At 42.5% G+C, this 25,018-nt stretch overlaps 1 protein-coding gene and 1 long non-coding RNA gene across 7 annotated transcripts in view; one reads left to right on the top strand and one right to left on the bottom strand.

Annotated features, from left to right (window-relative positions):
• Window positions 1-25,018, top strand: part of COL4A5 (collagen type IV alpha 5 chain) — a 135,069-nt gene that overhangs the window by 40,781 nt on the left and 69,270 nt on the right. For all 6 annotated transcript variants that reach the window (XM_039488497.1, XM_039488494.1, XM_039488496.1 and 3 more), the window contains exons 2-4: window positions 6,601-6,660; window positions 22,973-23,062; window positions 24,759-24,803. In XM_039488497.1, coding sequence (XP_039344431.1) covers window positions 6,601-6,660; window positions 22,973-23,062; window positions 24,759-24,803 — 195 coding nt within the window. The remainder of the gene's footprint in view (window positions 1-6,600; window positions 6,661-22,972; window positions 23,063-24,758; window positions 24,804-25,018) is intronic.
• Window positions 1,795-12,883, bottom strand: LOC120371976. The gene is made up of 3 exons (XR_005584675.1): window positions 12,743-12,883; window positions 4,033-4,096; window positions 1,795-2,460 (listed from the first exon to the last, which is right to left on the bottom strand). It is a non-coding gene; the product is annotated as an uncharacterized LOC120371976 (long non-coding RNA).

The following is a 25,018-nucleotide window of genomic DNA, read 5'->3' as shown; positions in this document are numbered from 1 at the left end:
AACTTTCCAATATATCTTCCTCCTTTGTTGTGCCATGCAAGGGTTTTAGGCAACAGAGTTCCTCTTGGATTTCATCAGAAGTACAATATCTATCTTGCAACAACTGCCAAACGTGGAACGTCATTTATATCCACACTCTCATCAACTGCAACACTAAACACTGCTGTGTCTTTCAATGCAGTCATCTGCTTTTCCTTAATGTTTTCTACCATTTCATTTGCGCGTCTCTCAACTGTTCTGGCAGAGATGGACAGTTCTTTTGTTCTAGATATGATTGTATCTTTATTTGGCAAATCATTGAACAAATCTCTGAACTGCTGAGGAAAAGCTTTTTTTATATATTCCACATCTATAAACAGCTTTTCATTTTTTGCAATGCACTGTGCAATCTAGTAACTTCCTTCTGTAGCTTGATTTTTTTTTTAAACTTACACTTAAGCTTTTAAAAACACTGCTTTGCTTCTCATAGGCTGCTACTGCCTTTTTGATTCAGTCTTGTCTGCTTCATCAAGAGGTGTTCTCTTGCTTTGTTTCAAAATGTCGAACACTTGATGTGCAACAAACAATACTTTCATAACAGAAAGTACAAATAGCACGGTCCTTCTTTTCAATAAATCCAAATGCGTCTGCCCAAGCAGGCTGAAATGATCGGACATCTAGCTTCGCTTTCTTAGGAGCTGCCATTTTGTCAAATGTTCCCTTCAACTCTCAGTGGGGGGGGGGGGGGGGGGGGAATGGCGATAGAAGGCAGGCACAAGGGCAAACGCAGTGTGGTCTGATATAAGCAATTTTAAGATGGGGGGGGGGGGAGTGATGAGCTGCACCCCCTCTTGCCTTGTGTGCAATCCTCACTGTCCCAGGCTGGGGACAGCGGGCCACAGCGGGGAGGCTGCAGAGCACTGATCCAAGGCCAGGAGCAGAGCCCAGGGTGGTATGCTGGGACTCCAGGCCGGAAAGCAGGCTGAGCAAGGCTGGAGATCCAGACCCCGGCTGGCAGGTCGGCGGCTGGAACCCCAGATCGGGAGCTGGCGGCTGGTAGGGCTGAGAAGGGCCGGAGACCTGGACCCTGTCTGGCCGGGGGCCTGTGCTGGAACTCCGACTGGAAGCAAGGTGAGTGGGGCTGCAGCAGGGGGGGGACTCCGGCTGGCAAGGGGCCAGCAGCCAGAACCCCAGAGTAGCAACTGAGCAGCTCAGCCCGCCGCCGCTCTGGTGTTTCTGCCGCTGGCTCCTGCCGGCTGGGGTCTCAGCTTGCTGCCAGCCTGGGGTTCCTTCACCTAGGCCGCAGCGGGGGCTGAGTGGGACTGGCAGTGGGACCGCCAGCGGCGGAAACCCCAGAGCGGCGGCGGGCTGAGCAGCTCAGCCCACGCCGTGTGCCATCAAAAATCGGCTCACGTGCCACCTTTGGCACGCATGCCGTAGGTTGCCGACCCCTGCACTAATGAAAGGAGCTTACTCAGAGCACAGTGGCTGAGTAGGGTAGAAGCTGTCAGGAAAGCCCAGTGAAAGGATTAGCTCACCTCTAATACATTACTTAGAGCCCGTGATCATGTTTTGCTGTCTAAGAGTCATAGCAGGGGTAATAAACACACCAATTCAGCTGTTTTTTCCTACAGACCCTTTTAGAAACCATGTGGAATGTGTAACCAGTGAAACTAAGCAGTTCTTGTAATATTTTAACATACTGCTCCCTTCTCCAGTCTCAGAAGGTAAAGGTTAGAGTGGGCCTGGAGAACAAACTCTCTTCTCCAAGGTAGATCCTTCAGGTCAAGTCACAGTCCTACAGTCTCCCTCATTTTCTTAGATTGATGCTGTCCCTGCTGGAGCTCTTATGGTGCACAGAATGTGATCTTGTGACTAGAGCAGCTGACTGGGAACAAAGGGTTCTGTTCCCAATATCACTGACTTGCTGTGTAATACTTAGCAAATCTCTTTGCCTCAGTTTCCCCACCTGTAAAAAAGAGGAATAACTATTTCACTGGGGTTTAATGAGGCCTGATAAATGTCCGTGCAATGCTCTGACACCCTCTGCTGAAAGGTGCTATATAGGGGGTTTTGGTTTTTTAAATTCATTTTACAGGCCTGAGAATTCAACGCCTTTCACTGCATTATTTCTCACTAATATTGATGCTTTTCCCTTCAGCAGTTATCAACTAGGGCAAGTTGAAGGCTGTAGCTATGCAGAAGACTGACTTTTACCATGCTGACCTTTGTTTCCCCAGGCATGGAAACCCTGTTGTTGAGAGAGCTTGCTTGTATTGTAACAGTGGTCCTGAAGCTTGTTTGAAGATTTGAATACAAAATTATCACTGTTGCAGAGGAGGAGAAATTCCAGGCATAATTGTGCTTTGCCACAGAGCTTGCATTTTCTATTACTTCAGTGACACACACTAACAGTAAACTTGTGATACCAAAACTCTTCAGCCTCTGGCTTGTAGCTTTAATCTTCTGGTTAGCAGGTGTCTGGCCAAAAAAAAAAAAATATATTGTAAACCCAGGGGGGAGGGATCGCTCAGTGGTTTGAGCATTGCCCTGCTAAACCCAGGGTTGTGAGTTCAATCCTTGAGGGGGCCACTTAGGGATCTGGGGCAAAAATCAGTCCTGCTAGTGAAGGCAGGGGGCTGGACTCAATGACTTTTCAAGGTCCCTTCCAGCTCTAGGAGATAGGTATATCCCCTGTTATATTTCAGCAGCCACCTTCTTGTGCACACTTTTTCCATTTAGAAGTGACCTTAATATTACCAAAATAACCTAAACAAACAACCCATTTGCAGATGAAATGGGTCTCCTTTGTTGTTTTTTTTTTTTTAGTATCTGACTTGGTTATCACCCAACCCAAAATTTGAGACTTCTGTCTTTTCACCTGAACTGCCTGCCAAATTCTAGCTCTACACAACTTGGGGATTAGAATAACCTATAAACAGGAAGATAAATGAGATTGCTGGGGAAATCTCTGATACACTGAGTGAATAATTCATACAAGGATTTTTAGTCTGAAATGACTGACATCTGATTGCACTACCATCTAAAATGGTTTTTTTTCTGACTGAAGGACAGAGGTGTCTTCCAGCTTCCATCTCTTACTCTGAAATTGCTGAAGATTGCATTCACCCCAGATAAAGCATATGAACCAGGCATTCAGAACTCACTATGCCCTTCAGAAGACTGTCCAGCCTGGACACTTCTTGTTTTTATCAAACAGGCTAAGAAAGGGTCTTGCTCAAAATGGAAGGAGTCCAGCCTTAGCATAGCAAAGGCTCTTGAGTGCAGTCAAAGGCAGAAATGAAGAATTCCTTAATTTTGATCAAAAAGGTTTATTTGTTGACTGTTTATAGCCCCACCATACAAAAAAGCAGATGGGGTGGGGGGAGACTATTTAAAATGGAAGCAGGCTAAGAGAGGGAAGGACCTTTTAGCTCTGCTTTAAGGGCAGTTTGATGTAGTACACCTTAGAGATTTGTTCTAATAAATCACATTACAGGAAAGGATGTATTTTTTTTTATCTCTTGCTATCCTGGTTCCTACTGCTGAATACTGGCAATATTATGTCTGCCTTTTGCAAGAACTGGCTTCAATGCCAATTAGCAAGAACCTGTATTGAAAACATGGGTTTGCTCCAAAGCTACTTGAAGTTCAGTCAACTTTCGATCTGGCTTGCGCTGCATATTTTACATACTGAAATCATTTTGGGATGTCTCTAGCATTGGTAAGGTGCAGTTTGCTTCCTTCCACTGTTCTTATTCATAGAGGGGCAGTGAAGGTATGTCCACACTTAAAAAAACTGCAGTGGTGCAGCTGGGGCTCTGTAGCACTTCGGTGAAGGTGGTGTCTACGCTGATGTGAAAGATTCTCCTGTTGGCATAGGTACGCCACCTCCCCAAGAGGAGGTACCTAGGTTGATGGAAGAATTCTGGGGGTTAGGTCTGCTTAACAACACTGCTTGGGGTGTGGATTTTTCACACATCTGAGCATTGTCATTAAACCAACTTAATAGTCTAGTGTAAGTCAGACCTGAGAGGGGGTAGAGATACTCACCAGGTTCCATCCCAGCACTGGCAATTTTCCTCCTACCCTAAACGTCTCTGTTCTTCTCCTATCCCTATGGGTCATGAGGAAATCCAAGTTAATGCGTATTCCCTTTCATATCCTCCCTCTGTAACCCTCCTGCACTTTCCATTTAAAAGCCCAGGAAATTCCATGGACAAACTGTGTTTGAAAGGGATTGAGGTTGATTAAGTGTGACCTTCTTCTCTCCCTTGCCCCAACCCCAAAACAAAACCTAGCACTTGCATTATAATGCAAAACCTTAATTATTTCATGCTGCTTGTATGCACTAAACCAGCATGCATCTGACAGCAATAAATGTTTGCTACTGTTGCTGAGGTTGGAATTGTGTTGCATTATATTTTGAGGGAAATTAATGTGCAGGGTTTCCTTCTCTGTTGGAGGCAGCAGAAAGTTCCATGTTGTGTTATGGAGTTTGTCACTGGAAATCTGCTTTGTGGGCATTACAGCACAGTTAGATATTCCATGACTTGAGATTTCCTTGTTTTTTGGGCCTGTATTGTGGTGGGGGACAGTAATGTCACATGTAACTAATCTTAATCCCGTAAAAAAAAAAAGAGTGGAATTAATCTTAAAACTACTTTTTAAAAACAAATTTACAGTCTATCTTCTAGTCAACTGTTGAATAGAATTCCTGGCCCTTAGGATACTAAACTGCATGATGTGATCCTAGCTAATCAGTGAGCCTGAACCTGTTTTACTCAGCTTCTACTGATCAAAGGGTTTGAGACTTTAAGACAGGGGTCAGCAACCTCTGGCATGCGGCTCACCAGGGTAAGCACCCTGGTGGGCCAGGCCAGTTTGTTTACCTGCCGTGTCCACAGGTTCAGCCGATCGTGGCTCCCACTGGCCAATGGGGGTGGCAGGAAGCCGCGGCCAGCACATCCCTCAGCCCGCGACGCTTCCCGCTGCCTCCGTTGGCCTGGAGCAGCGAACCGTGGCCAGTGGGAGCCGTGATCAGCTGAACCTGTGGACGCAGTGGGTAAACAAACTGGCCCGGCCCCCCAAGGTACTTACCCCGGCGAGCCGCATGCCAGAGGTTGTCGACCCCTACTTTAAGATACAAATACAGGAACTACTTAAAACAGATGAGTGGAGAACTTGGGGTATGTCTCAATGACTTAAGGCAGTTGTACTAGAATTGTGACAGCTGACAAAACATCAGTTGTCTCACTGCAACAATTAACACCATCCCAGATTAGCATAGCTGCAGGTGAATGAAGTTCTGTTTTTCAGTCTGATGCTTAATAATCTGTTTAGGCTATGAGCCAGTACGTTCCCAGTGCCAGGTAGGTGATGGGTCATGTCTTAGAGAGGCTCTGATAAGGAAAAATAGTTCAAGCATGGCATACCGAAGGTCTGACACGCAAAGGACTGTGCCTGTTTGACTGAAACTTGCTTTGTATAAAATAAGAGTCCTTGTGGCAGCTTAGAGACTTACAAATTTATTTGGGCATAAGTTTTCGTGGGCTAAAACCCACCTCATCAGAGGCATGGAGTAGAAAATACAGTAAGCAGGATATAAAATGTTATTGAAAAGCCTTAGTATTGCAAAGTTTAAAGCATGTGCTGTACTTTAATAATAACACTTGTCTAGAACAAGTCAAACTATTCCAAATTGTGACCATTCTAGTGTTATTGCTTATGCTTTTTTACAGTTAATCACAACAACCACTACATATCAGTATAGTGATCATGCTACAAAACACTTCAGCTGCTGATCTCCAGCTGTGTGGGAGGGGTGTGGTGGGGGAATTAAAGAACCCACATGCCTGTCAGTCTAGTCATATCTTTGAAAGAACTCTGGAGTTCTGTAACAGATGTTGAAAGAAAATAGGTTAAAAATTAAGTGAATGTGATGTAATAGTGTGATCTGGCTTGGGTTTTTTATCACCAATTGCTCTTGCTCTGATATGTGCAAATCTCTCTCTTCCCTTTATGCTAGAATGACCCATTGTAGCCTACTTTGTCATGCTCTTGGATACAAAGTTGATGGGGATATGTCTGGTGTTAAGTTTTTGTAGTTCTGATGGTAACTGAGCTGTAGAGGTAGAATTCATCATGTAATAAAGTACCTTTCCATTAGTCTTTTGATAAATCCAACCTGTTAAGGTTTGGTCTCAGCTGTGTAAATACTGTTCAGAAAGTGCCATCTAGTGGCTGGAGCCCTTACTGAAATGTTTTTCCCAAATCTGGAGCCTGGCCAGGAAAGCTATGTTAGTACTTTACTAGTGTAATAAATAAATAGAACTTTTAGATTAGAAACATGCTCAGAGTTTCCCCAGGCTGGTGTCATTGAATGCCTAAGTTTTACAATATAGGGTACCTCCCACCTTGGGCATGATGTATAAAACTAGTCTGCTTCAAAACTTTTATAAACTATATCCAGTTTGAGCTCATGCATGCAGGCTAGATGACTTGTAAGGATTTTAAAACTAGTATTTTTAAGGCATTTTAAAAATATTTAGTGCACTCTTGCATAGGAGTAGCATTCAATCTGCAATTAAAAGCTTCTAATATCCTTTTATTTCTCTTAAGGCTTGCCATGGATGTACATCAGGATCCAAATGTGACTGTAGTGGAGTAAAAGGCGAAAAGGTAAACACTCTGCTTACATTTTTCATCAGTTGAAAGTAGCTTCTGAAACAATTGAATTGTTCAGGACGTACGAAGTTGGGATTTAAATCTTTAAAAAAAAGTTTTACTAACTTAATGTACTGTACAGTGGTGTGGGTATTCTGTACTTCTGAGCATTTTTTTGGTGGTAATTGGTTTGTTCACACAAAAAATATTTTTTACAGGTTGGCCTAGATCAGGGGTCAGCAACCTCTGGCACGCGGCTCGCCAGGGTAAGCACCCTGGCGGGCTGGGCCAGTTTGTTTATCTGCCATGTCGGCAGGTTTGGCGGACTGTGGCTCTCACTGGCCGCGGTTCACCATCCCAGGCCAATGGGGGCAGTGGGAAGCGGCAAGTGATGTGCTGGCCATGGTTTCTCGCCACCGCCATTGGCCTGGGACGGCAAACCGCGGCCAGTGGGAGCCGCGATCAGCCAAACCTGCCGACGCGTCAGGTAAACAAACTGGCCCGGCCTGCCATGGTGCTTACCCTGGCGAGCCATGTGCCAGAGGTTGCCAACCCCTGCAATAGAGCCTCAGAATTATGAACATCAGAGTTACAAACTGACCAGTCAACCTGACACCTCATTTGGAACCAGAAGTACGCAATCAGGCAGCAGCAGAGACAAAAAAGAAAAAAGCAAATACAGTACTGTGTTAAACGTAAACAACTAAAACTAAAAGGGAAATCAGCATTTTCCTTCTGCTTAGTAAAGTTTTTCAAAGTTTTATTAAGTCAGTGTTCAGTTGTGAACTTTTGAAAGAACCATAATGTTTTGTTCAGTTACAAACATTTCAGAGTTACGAACAACCTCCATTCCCAACGTGTTTGTTACTCTGAGATTCTGCTGCATACTGCCATTCCCCAACAGTACAACCTACTCTGTCATTGCTATATACTTTGTACTTCTCTAAATGTAACACATTTGGGGTTGGGGGGGGGTGCACAGGGAAGCAGTACACACATTTTTCCTTACCCCACATGCTAGAGATGCATTTTCCCCCTTTTAATTAGCCATGTGTAGGTGGAAAGGGAATATTGCTCAGAGGGGTAAAAGGAATTCTTGGTCAAATTGCCAACATGGTCCTCACTGTACAGTGAGTTTCTTGCCATTTTTAAATAGGGACCTTATATCTTGAAGAAACTTTGTTCCTTAGACATACTTGTAAATTGGCTCTGTCAATTCAGTACCATTTAAGATTCAGAAACCCTTCCCCAAACTCAACAAAGCATTTGCTGATGTTACCTGGGTGGGTGGCTGATCATGTGATGCAGCTATTTTTTCCAGCTGCTACATTTAAAGTAATTTTATTGAGGCAGCAACCTGAGGGTGATTCTTTGGGGTGTAACCCAGACCAGTAAGGGGTTGTCGCCACCTGCCCTGTAACTCTGTATGCCTTCAGTGCTGTGGCTCACAACTTTGACACAAACACGCAGGTCACACCCTGGCTCCCACCGCCCAGTTACTTTTTGCAGGGTGACCCCAATATTCCCCTAGTTCTGATTGTCCCCCAAACCATCTGCCCTGCAGTGTCCAGTTCTCTTCTGTAACACTCACATAAGTTTTAAGTTTGTCTCTTTTTTAAAAGAGACAATACATTACAGTTCATTAATTTAACTGGGGTTTGAACAAACACTTGTATTTCAGCCAGAGAACTGAAATGGTTCAGAGTAAAAGTGCAACAAACTTATTTAACAAAAAACATAGGATTAAGTGATACCAGGTATAAGGTATAAAGATAGAAAGGGTTACAAGCAAACTAAAGTAAAGATACACATCCAAGACTAAAACTTACTTTCAGAAAGTTTTTTAATCTTTTGCCTAAGAAGATTTCTCACCTAAACTCCGTTCAGTCTTCAAACCCTGCCCTCCTCCCCTTGCTGAAGGACCCAACAGTCTGTGATTTCAAGAGCTCTGGCCCCCTTGAATCCATCGAGTGTTGGATTCCAAAATGGCTTTCTGCTTCTGCTTATATCTGCCAAAGTTCATTGACCCTGTTACAAGAGGCAGGAAGACTTCCTGCTGTTCTTCCCTTCCTATTGACTTCCCATCCCCCTGCAGATTCATAAGTAAATGGGGCTTCCATTGTTTTGATTCCATAATGCTTAATTTATATTGGAGGAAGGTAGAGAATTCCTTTCCTCCTGTCTGCGTTAAACCTGTTTCTCCCTGGGTTTTGTCACAGACTTTAAAGCATAATATCAGTGAGTACTCATAATTACTTGTGTAGCACAAATGCACACATTTCACTATATTAATCACCAGTGTCGTAGGCTTTCATAAATTCCCTTACTCAATACTCTTCTAATACAGTTGATTTCAGTTGCGTATTACCTGGGTGTCCAACCCCGGTCTTCATAGTCCACTAAACCTTTGAAATATATTCTTTGAAAAGCCCAGACAAAGGGCTTCCTACATCTTGCTGGGATGTAGATGCCATACTGTCTTCCTAAAGTTCATTGACCCTGCTTCAGGAGGCCAGAAGACTCCTTTGGGGTCAGTCTCAATCTGGCTAGTGGATGAAGTATTCATTTTTCCAATGGCTTTGTTTACTTGCACATAAATGTACTTTTTTTTTTATTTAGTGACACCTTTATATTGATTCCATTTGCCTGAATGTGTCTCCACATTCCTTGGTCTGAAAGAGGCATGGTTTAGATACTGCTAGACCAATATTTTAAGAACACATTTGCAGCACGTCTACAAAGTCCTTTTGTGAGTTTGCCATCCATCCATCACACAATGATATTTGGGACCAACATGTTACCAGTTTGTATATGATACCTGACATGACACCTTGTAGATACTGATTGACAACAGCACATTAGATGTAGTGACCTTGACAGGCCTGACGAGAGTTGCTGACCAATTAGTGAACCCCCAATGGGCCTTAGTCATGCTGAGTCATTAGTGTCTGCTTCCTAAACAGAGGAAGCTTCTTCTTTAAAAGTTACTGAGTACCTACTGTTTCCCTTGAATTCAGTGGGATTTGGGTGCTCAGCACTTGTGAAAATCAGCCCACTTCTTTTAAGTTTAGAAGCCTAATTTTAGGCCATTAAATACTTTCCATGTAAGCAGCTGTTGCATTTGCCTCAGGGAACGTTTGACTGTGAATGGGAAAGAAGGTTGTCTCTGTCTGTGAACACCTCCTATACATAATCTTGTTTGTTGATATGTAGACTAGATCAAAGATGTGAACCCTGCAATAACAGGGTGCAAAGTCAGAAAGTTACTTTATTCTTACCAAACTTCTAACCACTTTCAACAGGGATCTAGAGATGAATCGACAGCATTTTAAGCCCACACCATTCAATTATGGTATGGTATATCCACAAGTTTCAAAGATTGCATGGCTTGGAGACTTCCTTTGAAACAAGGATGACTTCAGTCATGAACATGAACTAAAATAACTTCAAATATCTGTTTATCGGTATTACAAGGTTCTGTGTCAGCACATTATAATATACTGAAGTAATTTAATAAGACTTAACATTGGATATCTTTGAACGGTTGTCCAGGATGCCACACCTTGAATCCAGGTGGCTCCAGCAAATGAAATTCCTTGCCAAATGTGCCTGCCATCCCTTAGCTCATATCTTAATTATATGCCTAAGGAATAATATTCCATATTGGCAACCAGAGTTCTTCAGGTTACTGTCAGAAGCTAGAACTTGGATCTAGCATTCTAGCTAACAGACTTTAAGGTCCAAAGGGACCATTATGTAGGAGGTCAGACTAAGTGATCATAACACAGAATTAATTCTTCTTTAATCTGATGATGCAAGTGTAAAGCTCACATAGATTACACAATACAACATAGCAGATGTGGTTTTAGACAATCCATTCCCAATCCTATTTTGATTAACTGACTAGCACCTTACTGGAAAAGTCACAGCATGGACTACCTGAAAGAATGTGTGACTTTAGCTTGATTAGTATGTGAAGGACTGCATGCACCCACCAGCAGTCACTGAATCTTGCTTATATTGTCAAAGCTATCCCTTTCTTCTGATGATTCAGAGTCCCTGCCTTCCTAGGTTTGAGTCACTTTGTGCTACTGATACATTGAATAGCCAGCAGCCCACTGGTGCTTTCCACTGTAACAATGAGGTCCATCCTTTTTAAAAATATTCTAATTTAGTTTTTCTTCTAGAAACGGCTTTTTTTCTGGTTTTCTTGATATTCATTCTCCAGAGTGCTCCAGACTGGATGCAGTTATGTGGATTAGGAGAGAACATGAGAGAGTAGCTAGGGAGGGACACCATCTCCTCCAGCCACTGTCAAATGCAGACTGATCTATTGGTATCACCCTCAGCTCCCACTCTGAAGGAAACAGAACTTTTCTTCACTTTATGCAGCATCCCTAATGTCAAAACTTCAGACACACTATCGCCTACTCCTCCTTTCCAAATCAAACAGGCTGTCTCCTGCTGTCAGTCAGACACCCCTCCCCACTCTTCCACATGACTCCTCCTAGCATCCAGGCTTCCTCTCCTTTCCCCTTCTCTCCCCTCCCCCAGGCTATTTTGCTATTTTGACTTGCAGTCCACCTAATTGGGGCTAGGGTGGGAACCTCTGCTTCTGTTGGCTCCTAAACAAACGAGGGGGACTTGAGCACAGGATAATAAAGCTCTGAAGGCACTACTGGCAGAAGCAGTAGTTACACTATGACTTAGGCTCCTGCAGTTCATTAGTAAAAGCTTGGCTTGGGATCACTGGATATCTTTGAACAGTAGGTACCTGGGTCTGATGGAGCAGGACCCAGGCTCTGCTTACAGTAGTTTAAATTGCTATTTTAATAGCAACAAGCTATGCCCCAGGGAGCACTGGTTGGCTGTTGGTGCACTTCTCCAGTGTCAGAGTTTTTAAGACCAGGAGGATCACTAGATGGTCTTGGCATTTGGCCTCAATCCATGTAGCACACCCAACTTCAGTATCCGGAGGTGAATGCACCAGGCTGTAGCTTCTTGGCTAACTGGCACATTAATAGCACAGTCACCAATAGCAGTGCTATTTTTTCAATGTCTGCAAATATTCACTATCAGGTTGGGGGAGTAAGAATGCATTTGCAGAATTCTTGTGCTAGTAAAATTGGTGAGAACCAGCTGTTCCATGAAAAATCTGTACCTCCATCTCCACACATCCCTGCATCCCATTCCTAGCCTGCCAAGCTGCCAGCATCCGTGTCTGAGACACCAGCACCTTACCTCTGGCCAAAAGAACCAGAATGTCCAAGGTGCAGCACAGAAGTAACTGAAATACTTCATGTTAAGCTGCTCCAATGTAAAGTTGTGGCAGGCAGCAGGTAAGGCAAATTGTCATTTGGCATCTCTCCTCTGGGGACTATACCTTCTTTCTTTAAATACCTATCAATCAACGCTGCAATTGATAGGCAGAATACTTTGCCCAGGCAGAGTTTATAAACTTCAATGGTGAGCTATCGGTTTCAAGATCAAGGCCCAAATATGTAACTAGCTTTGTTTTCTGTCTACATTCAAGGCACTGTGAGATGACATTAAAAAAAAATTGCCCCATGCACTCTTGAATTTTTCCTTGTGTGTTGTTTTTTTTTGTGTGTCCTAGCTAAGCCTCTAAAGCTAGAAAGACACCAGCTAAACTTGCTGTGAACTGCATCAGCATGAAATGTTAGTGTCTGAGTAGTACTACATCATTTAATGCATGGGAGTTCTCAATGGACTTCAGTGGAGACAGACCCCAGATCATAACCTTCCAGATGCTTTTCTGGATTTTTCATAAGTTTCTGCCCAGTGCTAAACCTGGATCTTCCAAGCATCCAGTAAAACAAGTCTAAATATTTAAAATGCTTTGCCACAATTCTACAGATCTACTCTTGATTCCTAAGTGGAAGAAGAATTTTTCATTTGATACGGTGAAACTGATGCATGTGGCGGCCTACAGACAAGTATCCCCTACAAATTAATGAGTTTCAGAAGCAGAACCTGAACACCTTTCAGGATTAAGTCCTTTAATGATACTTTTGTAGTGCTCATGAACAAGTTTTTGTTTTGGACTTCACTTACTCAGTTGATACAAGTATCTTACCTGTGTCCGTTGTTGTACTGTCTGAGTTATATGGTCTCATTTAGAAGATGGTTTGTCTTTCTCCAGTTCCCATAGCTTTAACATACCAACAGCTCTCTCAGTACAGTATCTTTCCTGAGAAAGCCCCTGTAAAATGCAGGCAACAGTAGAATCACTGCAAGTGAAACTTTGCATTTGTGCCATGCTATCAGGCTTTATGGCAAATCTAAAGATCTCGCCCCACAAATTAGTAATTTTGAATGACAGACAAAATTGGTGAAAGAATTACAGCTGCATATGATTCAGAACAGTTCTGCCTGTCCTGGAAGTGCCTGAGTACAAAAAGGTGTGCTATGATTCAACAGTTCACGCCTTTCATGGCAGGTTTAAGACATGTTAGGAGTGATCCACACCCTTCATGGTATGGGGAAAATATTACTTTTTGTCTAGGACTTAAATATAGACACTCTGTATTTATTTGCCTAATAAATCCCATAAGTCAAATGGTATGGGGATAGGAAAGGACTAAAAATCAGAATTGATCTCTTCTGTGCCGAGTATATCCAGAAAGTAGGCTTCTCTAGTACAGCTGGCATTTGTAGTAAATAGGGGTGTTCTGACATACATAAATTTTTGGTGTGCTGATAGCAGTTAAGAGACTGTCTTAACTCTGTCTGATGCACACTCTAGCTGAGTTAGAGAATCCTTACCTGCTGTGATGGGGCAAGGCCAGATGGCTACAGTAAAGTAGTGAGGAACAGGTATGTTAGCCCCAAGCTAAACAAATCCCTGGTACCATGGTAACCAAATGGCAGTTGCTCCAGGTTAATCAAGACACCTGGGGCCAACTAAGATCTTTCTAGAAGGCAGTGGAGATAGCTACATTGATTTGGGACATCTGAAGCCAATCAAGGGCTGGCTGGAACTAGTTAAAAGCCTCCCAGTTAGTCAGTTGTAGCTGTCATGCAGCTGTTACAAGAGGCACTATAGACAGCTGCAGTTCACAGGGCCCTGGGCTGGAACCCAGAGTAGAGAGCAGGCCTGGGTTCCCCCTAAACCTCCCAACTCCTGATCAGACACAGGAGAAATTGACCCAGACTGTGGGTTCTACCAGAAGGGAAGATCACTGAGGTGAGCAAATCTGCCAATAAGCGCAGGACCCTCCAAGGTAGAGGAGGAACTTTGTCACACTGCATGTTTCTTTAAATTGTTGCAAAGTGGTTTTTAACCCTTGAATCCATCAGAAAAACAGAGCTCTAAATAGCAACATCATGTTCCCTATTTCTTCCCTGTCTTTGATTCCCACAAAACTGAGGGAAACATGCAGACCTTTTTCATGGCAACCAGCATTATGGTCTCTTTTTCCATATTAGCTTTGCTAAGCTTCAGTGTCTCCTAGTGGTCTCTAGTCATGCTTTGATTTTAAACAATTACCGCTGCAGCTGTCCACAATACTATATTCCTGTCTTTACTCCAAATGCTTTAATAGACTATACTGACTGACTAGTGCCCTGACACAGGACAAGTCATCAGCACTGGATTATGACTCCTTTTTGTAGCATCAAACAAAGTGAAGCGAGAACACTTTAATAAGTAAGGATACAGAAAATAGCAGGAGAAAATAAATTGCTCTTTTTTTGTTCCCTCCTGCTCCAGTATTAAATCCTCTGTGGAACCATAGCCTGATGGTTTCTTTATTCCTTGTGGGTCAGACATCATCAAGTTATGACTTTATCTGATGGTTTGCTCATTTAGGCTATGTCTATATTGTGTTCCTTACAATGGTGCATCTGTGCTGCTGCAGCCGCACTGTTGCAAGATGCACAGAGTAGCTGCTCTTTGCAGGGCTGTCCAGAGTGGGGGGGGGGGCGAGTGGGGCAATTTGCCCCAGGCCCCCACAAGAATATAGTATTGCAACTTTTTTTTTATGGAAGGGGCCCCTGAAATTGCTTTGCCCCAGGCCCCCTGAATCCTCTGGGCAGCCCTTGCTTTTTGTCGCTGGAAGAGAGCTCTCCCGGCAACAAAATAAAACCACCCCGAAGAGGGGTGGTAACTTCGTCTCTGGGAAAGCGTCTCCAGCTGACCAAGCGCTGTCTACACCAGCGCTTTTCGTTAAAACTTTTGTTGTTTAGGGGAGTGTTTTTTCACACCCCGAGTGACAAACTTTTTTATGACAAAAGTGCAGTGTAGACATAACCTTAGTTACAATAATTAAAGGCAAGTCTTCACCAGTTAACTTTAGGTAAGAAGTTGTATGCACCCAGGATAATGGTCTGCCTTTAACAGGCTTCACATCTAAGCTACCTTTTGGGTTCTGTCCTGTTGGGATGATTCCAGAAAGACTCTTACAAGCCAGCAGTTTATTCCATCTTTGCTATGAAACTGACATAAGGACTTGACATATATTTCTATTGATCTTTTGACCATTTTTTTAAACTTACCTCTTTCTTTTTCCTTAAATTATTATTAAACCTTTAGTCTTAGTTACATAAGGGTTGGCATCAGCATGATTATTGGGTAAATCTGAAACTCATATTGACCTGGGGATAAGTATCCAGTCCGTGTGGGATTGGTGAGCCTCACGTATTGTGAATCAGGTTTTCAGCAACCCCTCACTATATTAGACTTAGCTGTCTAGATGGGACCCAAGGGCTGGAATGCTTAAAGGGGACTGTATTTGACTTCTTGTTAATTGGTGGTGTATTGCAGAAGCTGTTTGTTACTGACTTGATTAATCTAATTCTAGACTAAACCACCAGTTTGGGGTTTGCCTGCCCTATTCTTTGCAGTCTGCCCTGAGCGTAGCCGTCTTAGTGGGGCCCATCCAGGCACCCCAGTCACAGAAGGGGTGAATGATATGTAGCTTTGTTTACATGGGTTCTCCAGGGAGCATAGTAACTTCTAATATCTCAAACACTGTGGCACCACATACCTTCAGCTAACACCAAAGTTAACCAGTTCAGTATCTCTCTACTGACAAACACTAACTGAAACAAATCCTTTCCACAAAGGATATTTTTGATGTAGGAAAGATAAAGCCAAACTTCTTAATGCTTATGGATAGGTTCTCAAACACTTTTGACTATAATCGAACTAAAATGGTTTGGGGGCCAGGTTTACAGACCTACTAGATGCTTTTGTATGCTTCATAGGCACCTTAGTCAAGGGGAGATGGGCACCTAAACTGTTTCGGTGATTTGGTAAATCCCACTAGGTATATTATACCTTTTGAAAGGCTGCCCTTGGTCTCTAGGGTGATGTATGTACTTGGGGGTAGATAGTACTGAATCTCATCAGTACTGATTATATCACCATGCTATCTGATAGAGCCAAGTAACATGTTTGGATGAAAGGCAAGGTAAATATGACTATATGGGACAATAAAGGTTGGAAGAGGGGAGGAGGAGGAGTCAATGAGCTGTCTCTCAAATCTCATCCTTCTGTTATGGCTATACGTGCTCTAGATCAGAGCTTCATATGTAGTCATTACTTGTATATCAAGACACAATAAACACTATACAAAACCTGCAGAACCTCCAGCTGACAGGGGAAGGGTCAAAGGTGCTGCAATAGCATCTCGCTAAATTATTCATATGTGGGCACATACCATTGGGCATGTAAATCAAAGTGGCCTGGTTTTCAGAAGTGCTGAGCCTTTGTCTCACCCATTGCAGTCACTGAACATTGTGGGCTCGGGTCACTTTTTGTTTTAGGTGCCTAACTTTAAGGTCCCTTGTTTGAAGAACTTGGCATTTGTGAACATTTATGCTCCTGCTGGTATCTCTTCTACTCTCCATTCAATACAGCAGCACTTTCATTCTGTGATGGCTGATGTAGGAGACGCAGCCATACATAGACTCTTAGCAGAAGCGTAGACACATAGATTCCAAATGTTAGAGTGTCAGAGTGGAGTGGGGAAGACAGCAAGGCTTGGGTTTGTATTTGGGCTAATAGGATTAGCCAACCGTCATTATCCATGTCTTTCAGCATCCTCCCATTTCCAACAGAAAATGTGTCAATTTTCAGAGAGTTCAGCATCCCCACCCAGTTTCTCAATCAAGGAGACCCTTCCTCTGACCCTACCCCCAGTCTAGGAACTTTATATAATGGGTCTCTTATTAGAAAATGTGGCCCCTTCCCTGCTGACCAGGGCTGTTTCTGTTTACTTTATTTCTCTTCCCCAACCCCCTCAGCAGCATAAAGACATAGATGGCTTTTCTGACAGAAGTTTTGGGCCAAGATTTCAGAAGTATCTTCCATTTTGGAGCCCACCAACACTGTTTTGTGCATGCAAGACAGGTAGCTGGATATCTGCATTTGCCAAGAGAGAGTTTGTTCCTGCAGACTGGAGGTTTGGGAACATACAACAATGCAACCATAAAGTAGCAATTCTGGATGGAGGCTCTTTGAAAATCTGCCCCCTGTATTTGTACCTGCTTATCTAAAGGTAGCTCACTTGGCCAAACACTATGTACCTCTTCCCTTGGCTAGACACTTGTATCTGTCAAACAGTGATTTTTATGAAGGCAATAACTATTCCCATTGTAATTAGTCTGAAGTAATTCCCTAAGGAAACATCTGTGGTACAGTCTTACAACTATTCCCTAGCCCAGAGGTTTCAAATCATCTGTTCATGGTTGGGGGCAGATTTGCTAGCAGAGTCTGAACAAGAGTTGCTCTGGCAACAGTTTGCCTCCTGCTAGGCCCACGCTTGTTGTGGTGGTACTTTTAAGTGGTCTTTGGAACATGTTTGTTTCATAATCCAAACACCATAGTTTATTAGAAGCATCTGCATCTCTTTGCAGTTCTCCTGTATAACTGTTTACCTTCCTGTGTCTCTTCCCCTTTCAAATGCCTTGGTCTCCTGATTTAATCTTTGTTTAGAACTGAGACCCTAAAACATGCAGCTGAGCTGCTGGTTCCAAACAGAAAAGCTGTAGGAACATTTGGGCAATACTCCTAAGAAAATCTAGTTGTGTGGCCTTTTGGCCATGATGCAAACTTTGCAAAGGATCCGTTTACTATTGTCTGCCCTGTATCCTGGTCTGTATCCTTCCACAGCAGCAGAATAGACGTGATCTAACTCTTATTGCTATGTATATTATCTGCATGTTTCAAATTAGTGCTTTGTCTGCAGGTTTATAATTCCAGACTTTTAGTGCACACATCTGCTTGTGCTTCCTCTTGCAGGAGTAATCTCCTGTAACCTTAATCCAAATAAGAATAGCCCAAATAAGATTCGGAGGCATTGTATAGGCTTTGCTAGCAGGTGCTCTTCCTAGCACAGCTCTTGCATATGAACACATTTACTTACAAATCTTTTGCCAGAGCTTGCTCCAGAACTTAGCTGTTCCTAGTGTCTTCCCTGCAGGGCAAATTCTTTGTTTCTACTTCTCCCCACGTTCTTTGTTTCTACTTTTTTAGACACCCTCAAACCCTTTTATATCCTTCTGCTCTCTGACCTCCCTAGAGCGCCTCCTGCAAGCTGCCAAACAACTAATGGGCCCCAGAGCACCCATGGAGTTGGCATCTGTGGATACAGTGGAATAATGGCCTGAAACACGAGTACATTTAACTTTTAACTACTAGGAAACCATTTTTTAGAAGGAAGGTCAGTTACATTAAGCCGTACTAGCAACGTCCATAATCTGCTAGGTAAAGCATATGTACAGTGAAAAGAAATCCCAACCTAGGATGGGCAGGATTAGACTTTTTGGATCATCTAGCCCTTGACAGTACTTGGAGAAGTTACAGGAATAATTTGTAACCCGATGGAGTAAAACTGCTGGACCAGTAGCAAAAACCAACATAAACACCTAATCTCAATTTCCTATTCATCTTCATCAGGGTTTTAGCTGTGAGGGCTATCGGGCGATTGTGTGCAATAAGAGAATTAGCCAATAAAAAGTTTGTAGTGTAACCTATTCCTAAACAAAATACTTCATTTAACATGAGTTAAGATTGCTCTTATCAATGAAAGAAACCATAAAAACCTAGGAAATACCAAGTTAAAGATTAAAAGGTTACACAGTCAAGTACTCAAGTTAGGAAATGCCAGAAGGAACGTTGCCTGTGCAATCTTAATTTGGCCCCCAGTCTGTAAGCCTTTAATTAGATGCAGACATGACTCCCCAGACTTTTCACAAGTGAAGTGACTTGCCCAACATCACATAGGAACTCAGTGGAAGAAGCGGGGATAGAATCTAATTCTCCAGGGCAACATTCAAACACCTAAGATGTGAAACCATCCTTTTATCTTCCTGCTGTCCCTAATTTCATTCACCCTCCAACTTCTGCAACAAATGAAGCAGGATCCCAAAGATCAACACTTCCTTTACTATGCAACCTCAATTCACCCCACAGCAGATCTGTCTTGTGCAGTGAATGAAACCAGGGTCCTGTGGCTTTCTATAGTTGTGCATACACACAAAGGGGCCAACTTATGGTTGCAGTGGCAACATTCATTCTGGCATTTCCTGGACTTGGTAACCCTTTAATCCTTAATTTTGTATTTCCTAATATTTTATGCTTTTGTTGGCTGATTGAGAGCAACCTTAAGTAATGTTAAATGGAAGCTTTGTTTCTGAATTTCCTTAGTTTATCCCCTATTAAATGTACTGTTTTAAATAATAAAGTGCGCGCACACACACACACACACACTCTCTGAAGACAACAAAATGTGTATTTATTTATTTTGCCACTGTTATCTTTGTGAAGCTCCATTTTACCTCTAGGCACTGTGTTCATTAATATGTTGGAAGTAATTAAATTAAATTTGTATTTGAAAAAAAAAAAACTAGAGCTGTTGATTAATCGCACGTCCTCTGGAATGGTGGTTGAAACATGAAGGGACATGAGTCTTTAATGTATCTGGCACGTAAATATTTTGCAGCACTAGCTACAGTAGTGCCATGCGAACAAACACCTGTTCTCACTTTCAGGTGACAATGTAAACAAGAAGTGGGCAGCATTATCTCCTACAAATGTAAACAAACTTGTTTGTCTGAGCGGTTGGCTAAACAAGAAATACGACTGAATGGACTTGTAGGCTCTAAAGTTTTACATGGGTTTGTTTTTTAATTCAGTTTTTTGGTACATAATTCTACATTTGTAAGTTCAACTTTCATGATAAAGAGATTGCATTACAGTACTTGTATGAGGTGAATTAAAAATACATTTGTTTTTTACAGTGCAAATATATGTAATAAAAATATAAACTGAGTACTGTACACTTTGTATTTGGTATTATAATTAAATCAATATACTGTATTTGAAAACGTGGAAAACATCCAAAAATATTTAAATGGTATTCTATAATTATTCAACAGTGCAATTAATCACAATTGTTTTGATCGCTTGACAGCCCTAAAAAACCTTTTTTTATTGACACTTCTAAATTAGTTTTTAATTTTTTACAGAAACTGGAATCGCTATCTGTAACTCCCCGTCTTTTTTAAAAAAAACAAAAAATATTCTGAAAGTCATAGCTTCCCCAACTTGTGATAAATATCTAAACACTATTTATGGAAAAAGGAGCTGGAATTTTGTATCTTATTTTCATGTAACCCTTTTTGAGCAAGGTAAAGTAAGAAGAGCTGTACTGCATCTGACCCATGGACTATCTAGACAAGTATCCTGTCTTCTGCCAGGGGCCAGTGCCAGATGCTTTAGAGGGAATGAACAGAACAAGGCAATCATCAAGTGGTCCATCCGCTGTGGTCCAGTTCCAGCTTCTGGCAGGCCGAGTTTAGGGACACCTGGCGTTTCATACCTGCTCATCTTGGCTAATAGCGGGTGCAGGACCTAGCCTCAATGAACTTACCGGATTCTTTTTAGAACCTAGTTACACTTTTGCCCTTCACAACGTCCTATTGCAATAAGTCCCACAGGTTGACTGTGCACTGTATGAAGTGCTTCCTTTTGTTAACTTCATTAGATGACCCCGCTTCTTGTGTTTATGGGAAGAGATAACTGAGAAATCCCCATTTACTTTCTCCACACCACTCATGATCTTATACCCATGGGCAGTAGGTATTAAAGGCCAGAGCAGATTAAGCCTCCCCTGACCCAGGTTATGGCCCCGGCCCTGCCCATCTTCTCCTGTGAGGCCCCTCCCTCTTTCCCCCTTCTACCCTGAAGCCAAGGGGGAGGGCGGGTGTTGGGCCACTGATGTGGCACTTGCGGGAGGTGGGGATGGGGTGCCGGGGCTGGCTCTGGCCTGGAGCTTGGGGGGGGGGGGCTAGCCAGGGCTCCTCTAGCTGCTGGGTGGGGACCAGGTGCTGGGGCCAGCCTGGTGCTCAGGGGGCTGGTGTGGCTTGTGCCTCCAGCTGCAGGGGGGCTCTTGGGGCTTCTCTGTTTGGGGGGGGAAGAGGAGGGCCTCTGGCAGAAGGGGTGGGGCCAGTGTGCTAGACTCCCCAACATGTGTATCCCCCTTAGTCATCTGTTTTCTAACAGTTACCCTTAGAAAAGGAAGTGTAACCTACTTGAGTACAAACATGAAGGAACACAGCAGGAGCTTGACCAACTCCAGTCTACTCTCATTACAGACCCTCCTGGGACCCTTTTTTGCAATAGGGCTATGAGAGTCTGAGAAATCAGGTGTGAAAAGTAGTCATTGCCATGATAACCATGGCACTAGGGACACTGCAAATGAATGGCTGGGAGAGAGCAATGAGTTGCTGATAATCTTTGATGTCATAATGTTACTGCTCAGGCAGCAGCTGGGGGCGGTGAATTGGTGCTGAGGGAAGAGATGAGGCTTTTCCAGTGTTCCCAATTTTTTTTGAAATTTCCTTTAAATAACATATAAACACTAATGCACATTGGAGAGTATTCCACTCAGGCATTAATTAGTGACTGAGAATTGGTTCCAGTTCCCCAGGCCCTGTTGACAGAAAAAGGTCTGATGCTGATCTGCAAATCCTGTAAAAACTGAAAATTATAATGCAGCTATCAGCATGCTCTTGCTACTGAAACACCATAATACCCTCTGGAGGCTGGAGCTCTTGCTTTCTCAGGTGCTGTGTGTCCCACCTTGGTTATCCAAAATTAGTGGACCCTTTTGACTTTACTCTCTGTGCCTCAATTCCCCGCCTGTAAAATGAAGGTAATAAAAGTCCCTTGCCTCACAGGGGTGTTGAGAAAATAAATTCATTAACATTTGTCAAGCAGTCTGTCCATAATGAGGGCCACGGAAATGTCCTTGACAAAATTAATTATTCTGTATTCAACATAGGGTTTGAATAGTGTGCAGTAAATAAGGCCAGGGTCAATACATTGAACAATGAGGCTAAAACAAAAATATTGACTAGCTGCTCATTAAGTGATCACTGCCCATCCTGAGCACTGAAGGCGGCAGGGGTCTTGTGTAATTAAAGACTATCATGATGCATACACACAAAGGAGCTGAATTAAGATTGCACAGGCAACCTTAATTCTGGCATTTCTTAACTTTTGAGTACTTGACTTTGCAATCATAATGTTCTTTTAATGTTGGGGTACATGTAACATATAATAAATGTTCAAGTTTCATAATGATAAAATTGTGTACAAATAAATTATGCTTGCAAATTCTAGTTTACCTGTGGTGGTAGCATTGGTATCATCCAGGCTCCCTGTCAGAGAGCAGGACCCCATTGTGCTAAGTACTGTACAAACACATGAGAAAAGGTACCTGCCCCCAAGAGCGTACAAAGTATAAGATGAGGCAACAGGTGAATACAACAGACTGAGGAAGCGCAAGGTAACAGTGAGATTACATGCAGCATGATGAGTATTGGTCACAGCACAGCAGCTTGCCTAGTTGAGTTTTTTTTTTTATAGGCATCACAGCGAAGTGATTTTAAAGGAGGGGTTTGGAGAAGGGCAGTGGTAGCTTTGTGAATTTTTGCAGGAAGCTGCTTCATGCGCCTGGGAGAAAGCCAAAGGTACTTGTTTGAAAAATTTGACAAATGACCAATCGAGACTGGTTTAAATACTAGATAGACAGCACACTTAATCCATTTAATTGGCATGATTGGTAAAGAGTCATTGAAATGTGTTGTACACTCTATTGCCTGGAAATCCCATAATTAAGCAGTTGTGATGTTTATCAAGAACTCAGATTTTCCTTTTAATATGCTTTAAATCATTCTGGCTGCTCAGCTTCTTTGCAGTTCTCTGTAGCAAGCTGAAGCATTGTATTGTCTGAACTTATCATAAATATTATGTGCTGCATGTAAGAGTACTTCATTTTCCTGCTTTCGTTTGTAGGGCGAGAGGGGGTTCCCAGGGTTAGAAGGTCAGCCCGGTTTACCTGGGTTTCCGGGACCAGAGGGACCTCCTGGCCCAAGAGGCGTAAAGGTAAGTAACAATGTAGCCAAACACTATATAAATGTTACCTCTGGCGCGGGCAGTGTCTAGATTTCCTGATACACTGACACAAAATGCATTAATGCCATCTCCGGAGCTCCTGATTCAGAGAGCACCATTGGGTTAATGTTTCAGTGGTACAGTTCCTGGAAGTCTGTTACCTTGTCTCTATTAGTTACATTACTGTCCTGCTGTGGAGGTCTATAACTTAAGGCAATAAACAATAGGGAAAATATTTGTGCTCCTCAGAAAAGTCCTCTGCTCCTCACTCGTGCAGGAGTTGTGGAACAATTTGTATAGTGGGGGTGCTGAGAGCCATTGAACCAAACTGTACACTCTGTATATGATGGAAACCACTTCAAGCCAGAGGATGCTGCAGCACTCCTAGTTCCAGCACCTATGCACTCATGCATGTGTGTGTGCAGAACAATCACTAATACACACAACCCTTCATTAGGTGTGAAAGTGGCCAGACTGACTGCTCTAGGGGAAAGGGTTAGAGATCAGGCTTAGTGACATGCTGTGTTGCAGCTTTACTAGGCCATGTAACACACATTGCTAAATAACTGAAATCCCCTCTACCAAAGTCCTGTGGTTCCATCACTTAGTGAAGTGATGAAGTCATATCTGTCTGCCAGCTGTGTGAATGGTCCCACTTCTACTTTGCCATGAAGTACAATGTTTTCTTACTGTCATTGTTTTGGGGGCAGGCAAGTAAAGGATTAAAACAAGCCCTTTGGCTCCAAAACAATAGTACGACATTGAAGAGAAGAGATGAATGCTCTTTAATTCCTGAAGTGCCTCCATTTATAACGGTCTGCTCCTGAATAACATTAACATGTTCTAATTCTGACCGTATAGTGTTGAAATACCTCCAACTCTGCTTTTTATTTTACGTACATAAATAGATACATTATATAAATTTATCGGTTTTGTCCATAATCTGGCTCTTCATTCTGTAAACACTTACGTTATACAAAACAGTCACATTTCAGAAACCACGGGAAAGAGGTTATTGCTTTTCATCACACAGAGGAGGGACTCAAGAAGGGGAAATAGTAAACAGAAAATTAAAAAAGCAAAAGTGTTAGAGATGGAGAGAATGAATCAGATATAGCAAGGGATGGCAAAGAAGGAGAGAGCAAATGGGGAATAAAAGAGGTCAGAGGTTTTGGTTAGAGAATATAAGTATATTTGTACTCTCTTTAATGCACTTCTGTGGCAGATGTCCTATTTCATAGCTCTGAATTCCTGTAACACTCTGAATGTAAATTAAAGAAAAACCGGAGCATGAAATTTGCAAGCAATCTACTATTCTCTATACCCACTAGAGCACAGTATAGCACATATGCTAAAGAATAGCAAGCTGAAGGAAATTAGTAATATGCAGGCAGATATAAAACTATATGAACAAAAACTGTTAACTATAAGTTCTTGGTTATTAACTGCACAAAATGCTTTTCAATCCCAACTCAACAGTAAATCCAGATGGTAATAAATTTCAGATGGTAATAAATAATACAACTTCTAACAACACTACATGATGCTGACAGGATGTACCAGGCACCCTTGTCTTAAATATTTTGACTTTTTATTCAAGCTTTTGGTTTACTTTAGTAGGTTAACTGTGTATTTCAATGCACTGTGCATGATATAATCAATTTTACCTTCTCTCTGTTCTTTACAGGGTGATGATGGTTTTCCAGGGCCTACCGGACCCAAAGGAATCAGAGTAAGTGACACCCCATGTCAGAATATAGTACACAACATACATGAATTACTCTGATGGAGATGTGGGTTACAGAAAGCTAGACGAGTAAAAAAATATAGAGTTAAATCAAAAGAGAAATGTATTCTTCCCAATGGGATTTCTTGTCATACTTTTAATAAATTTAGCAATAAAGGCTTATTCAGTCCATCCTGCTATACAGGACTCAAACTAGCCTA

Source organism: Mauremys reevesii, linkage group 9 (assembly GCF_016161935.1).
Source record: "Mauremys reevesii isolate NIE-2019 linkage group 9, ASM1616193v1, whole genome shotgun sequence".
Lineage (NCBI taxonomy): Eukaryota > Metazoa > Chordata > Testudines > Geoemydidae > Mauremys > Mauremys reevesii.
The sequence above is the reverse complement of the archived record's forward strand: the minus strand, read 5'-3'. Positions and strand labels throughout refer to the sequence as shown.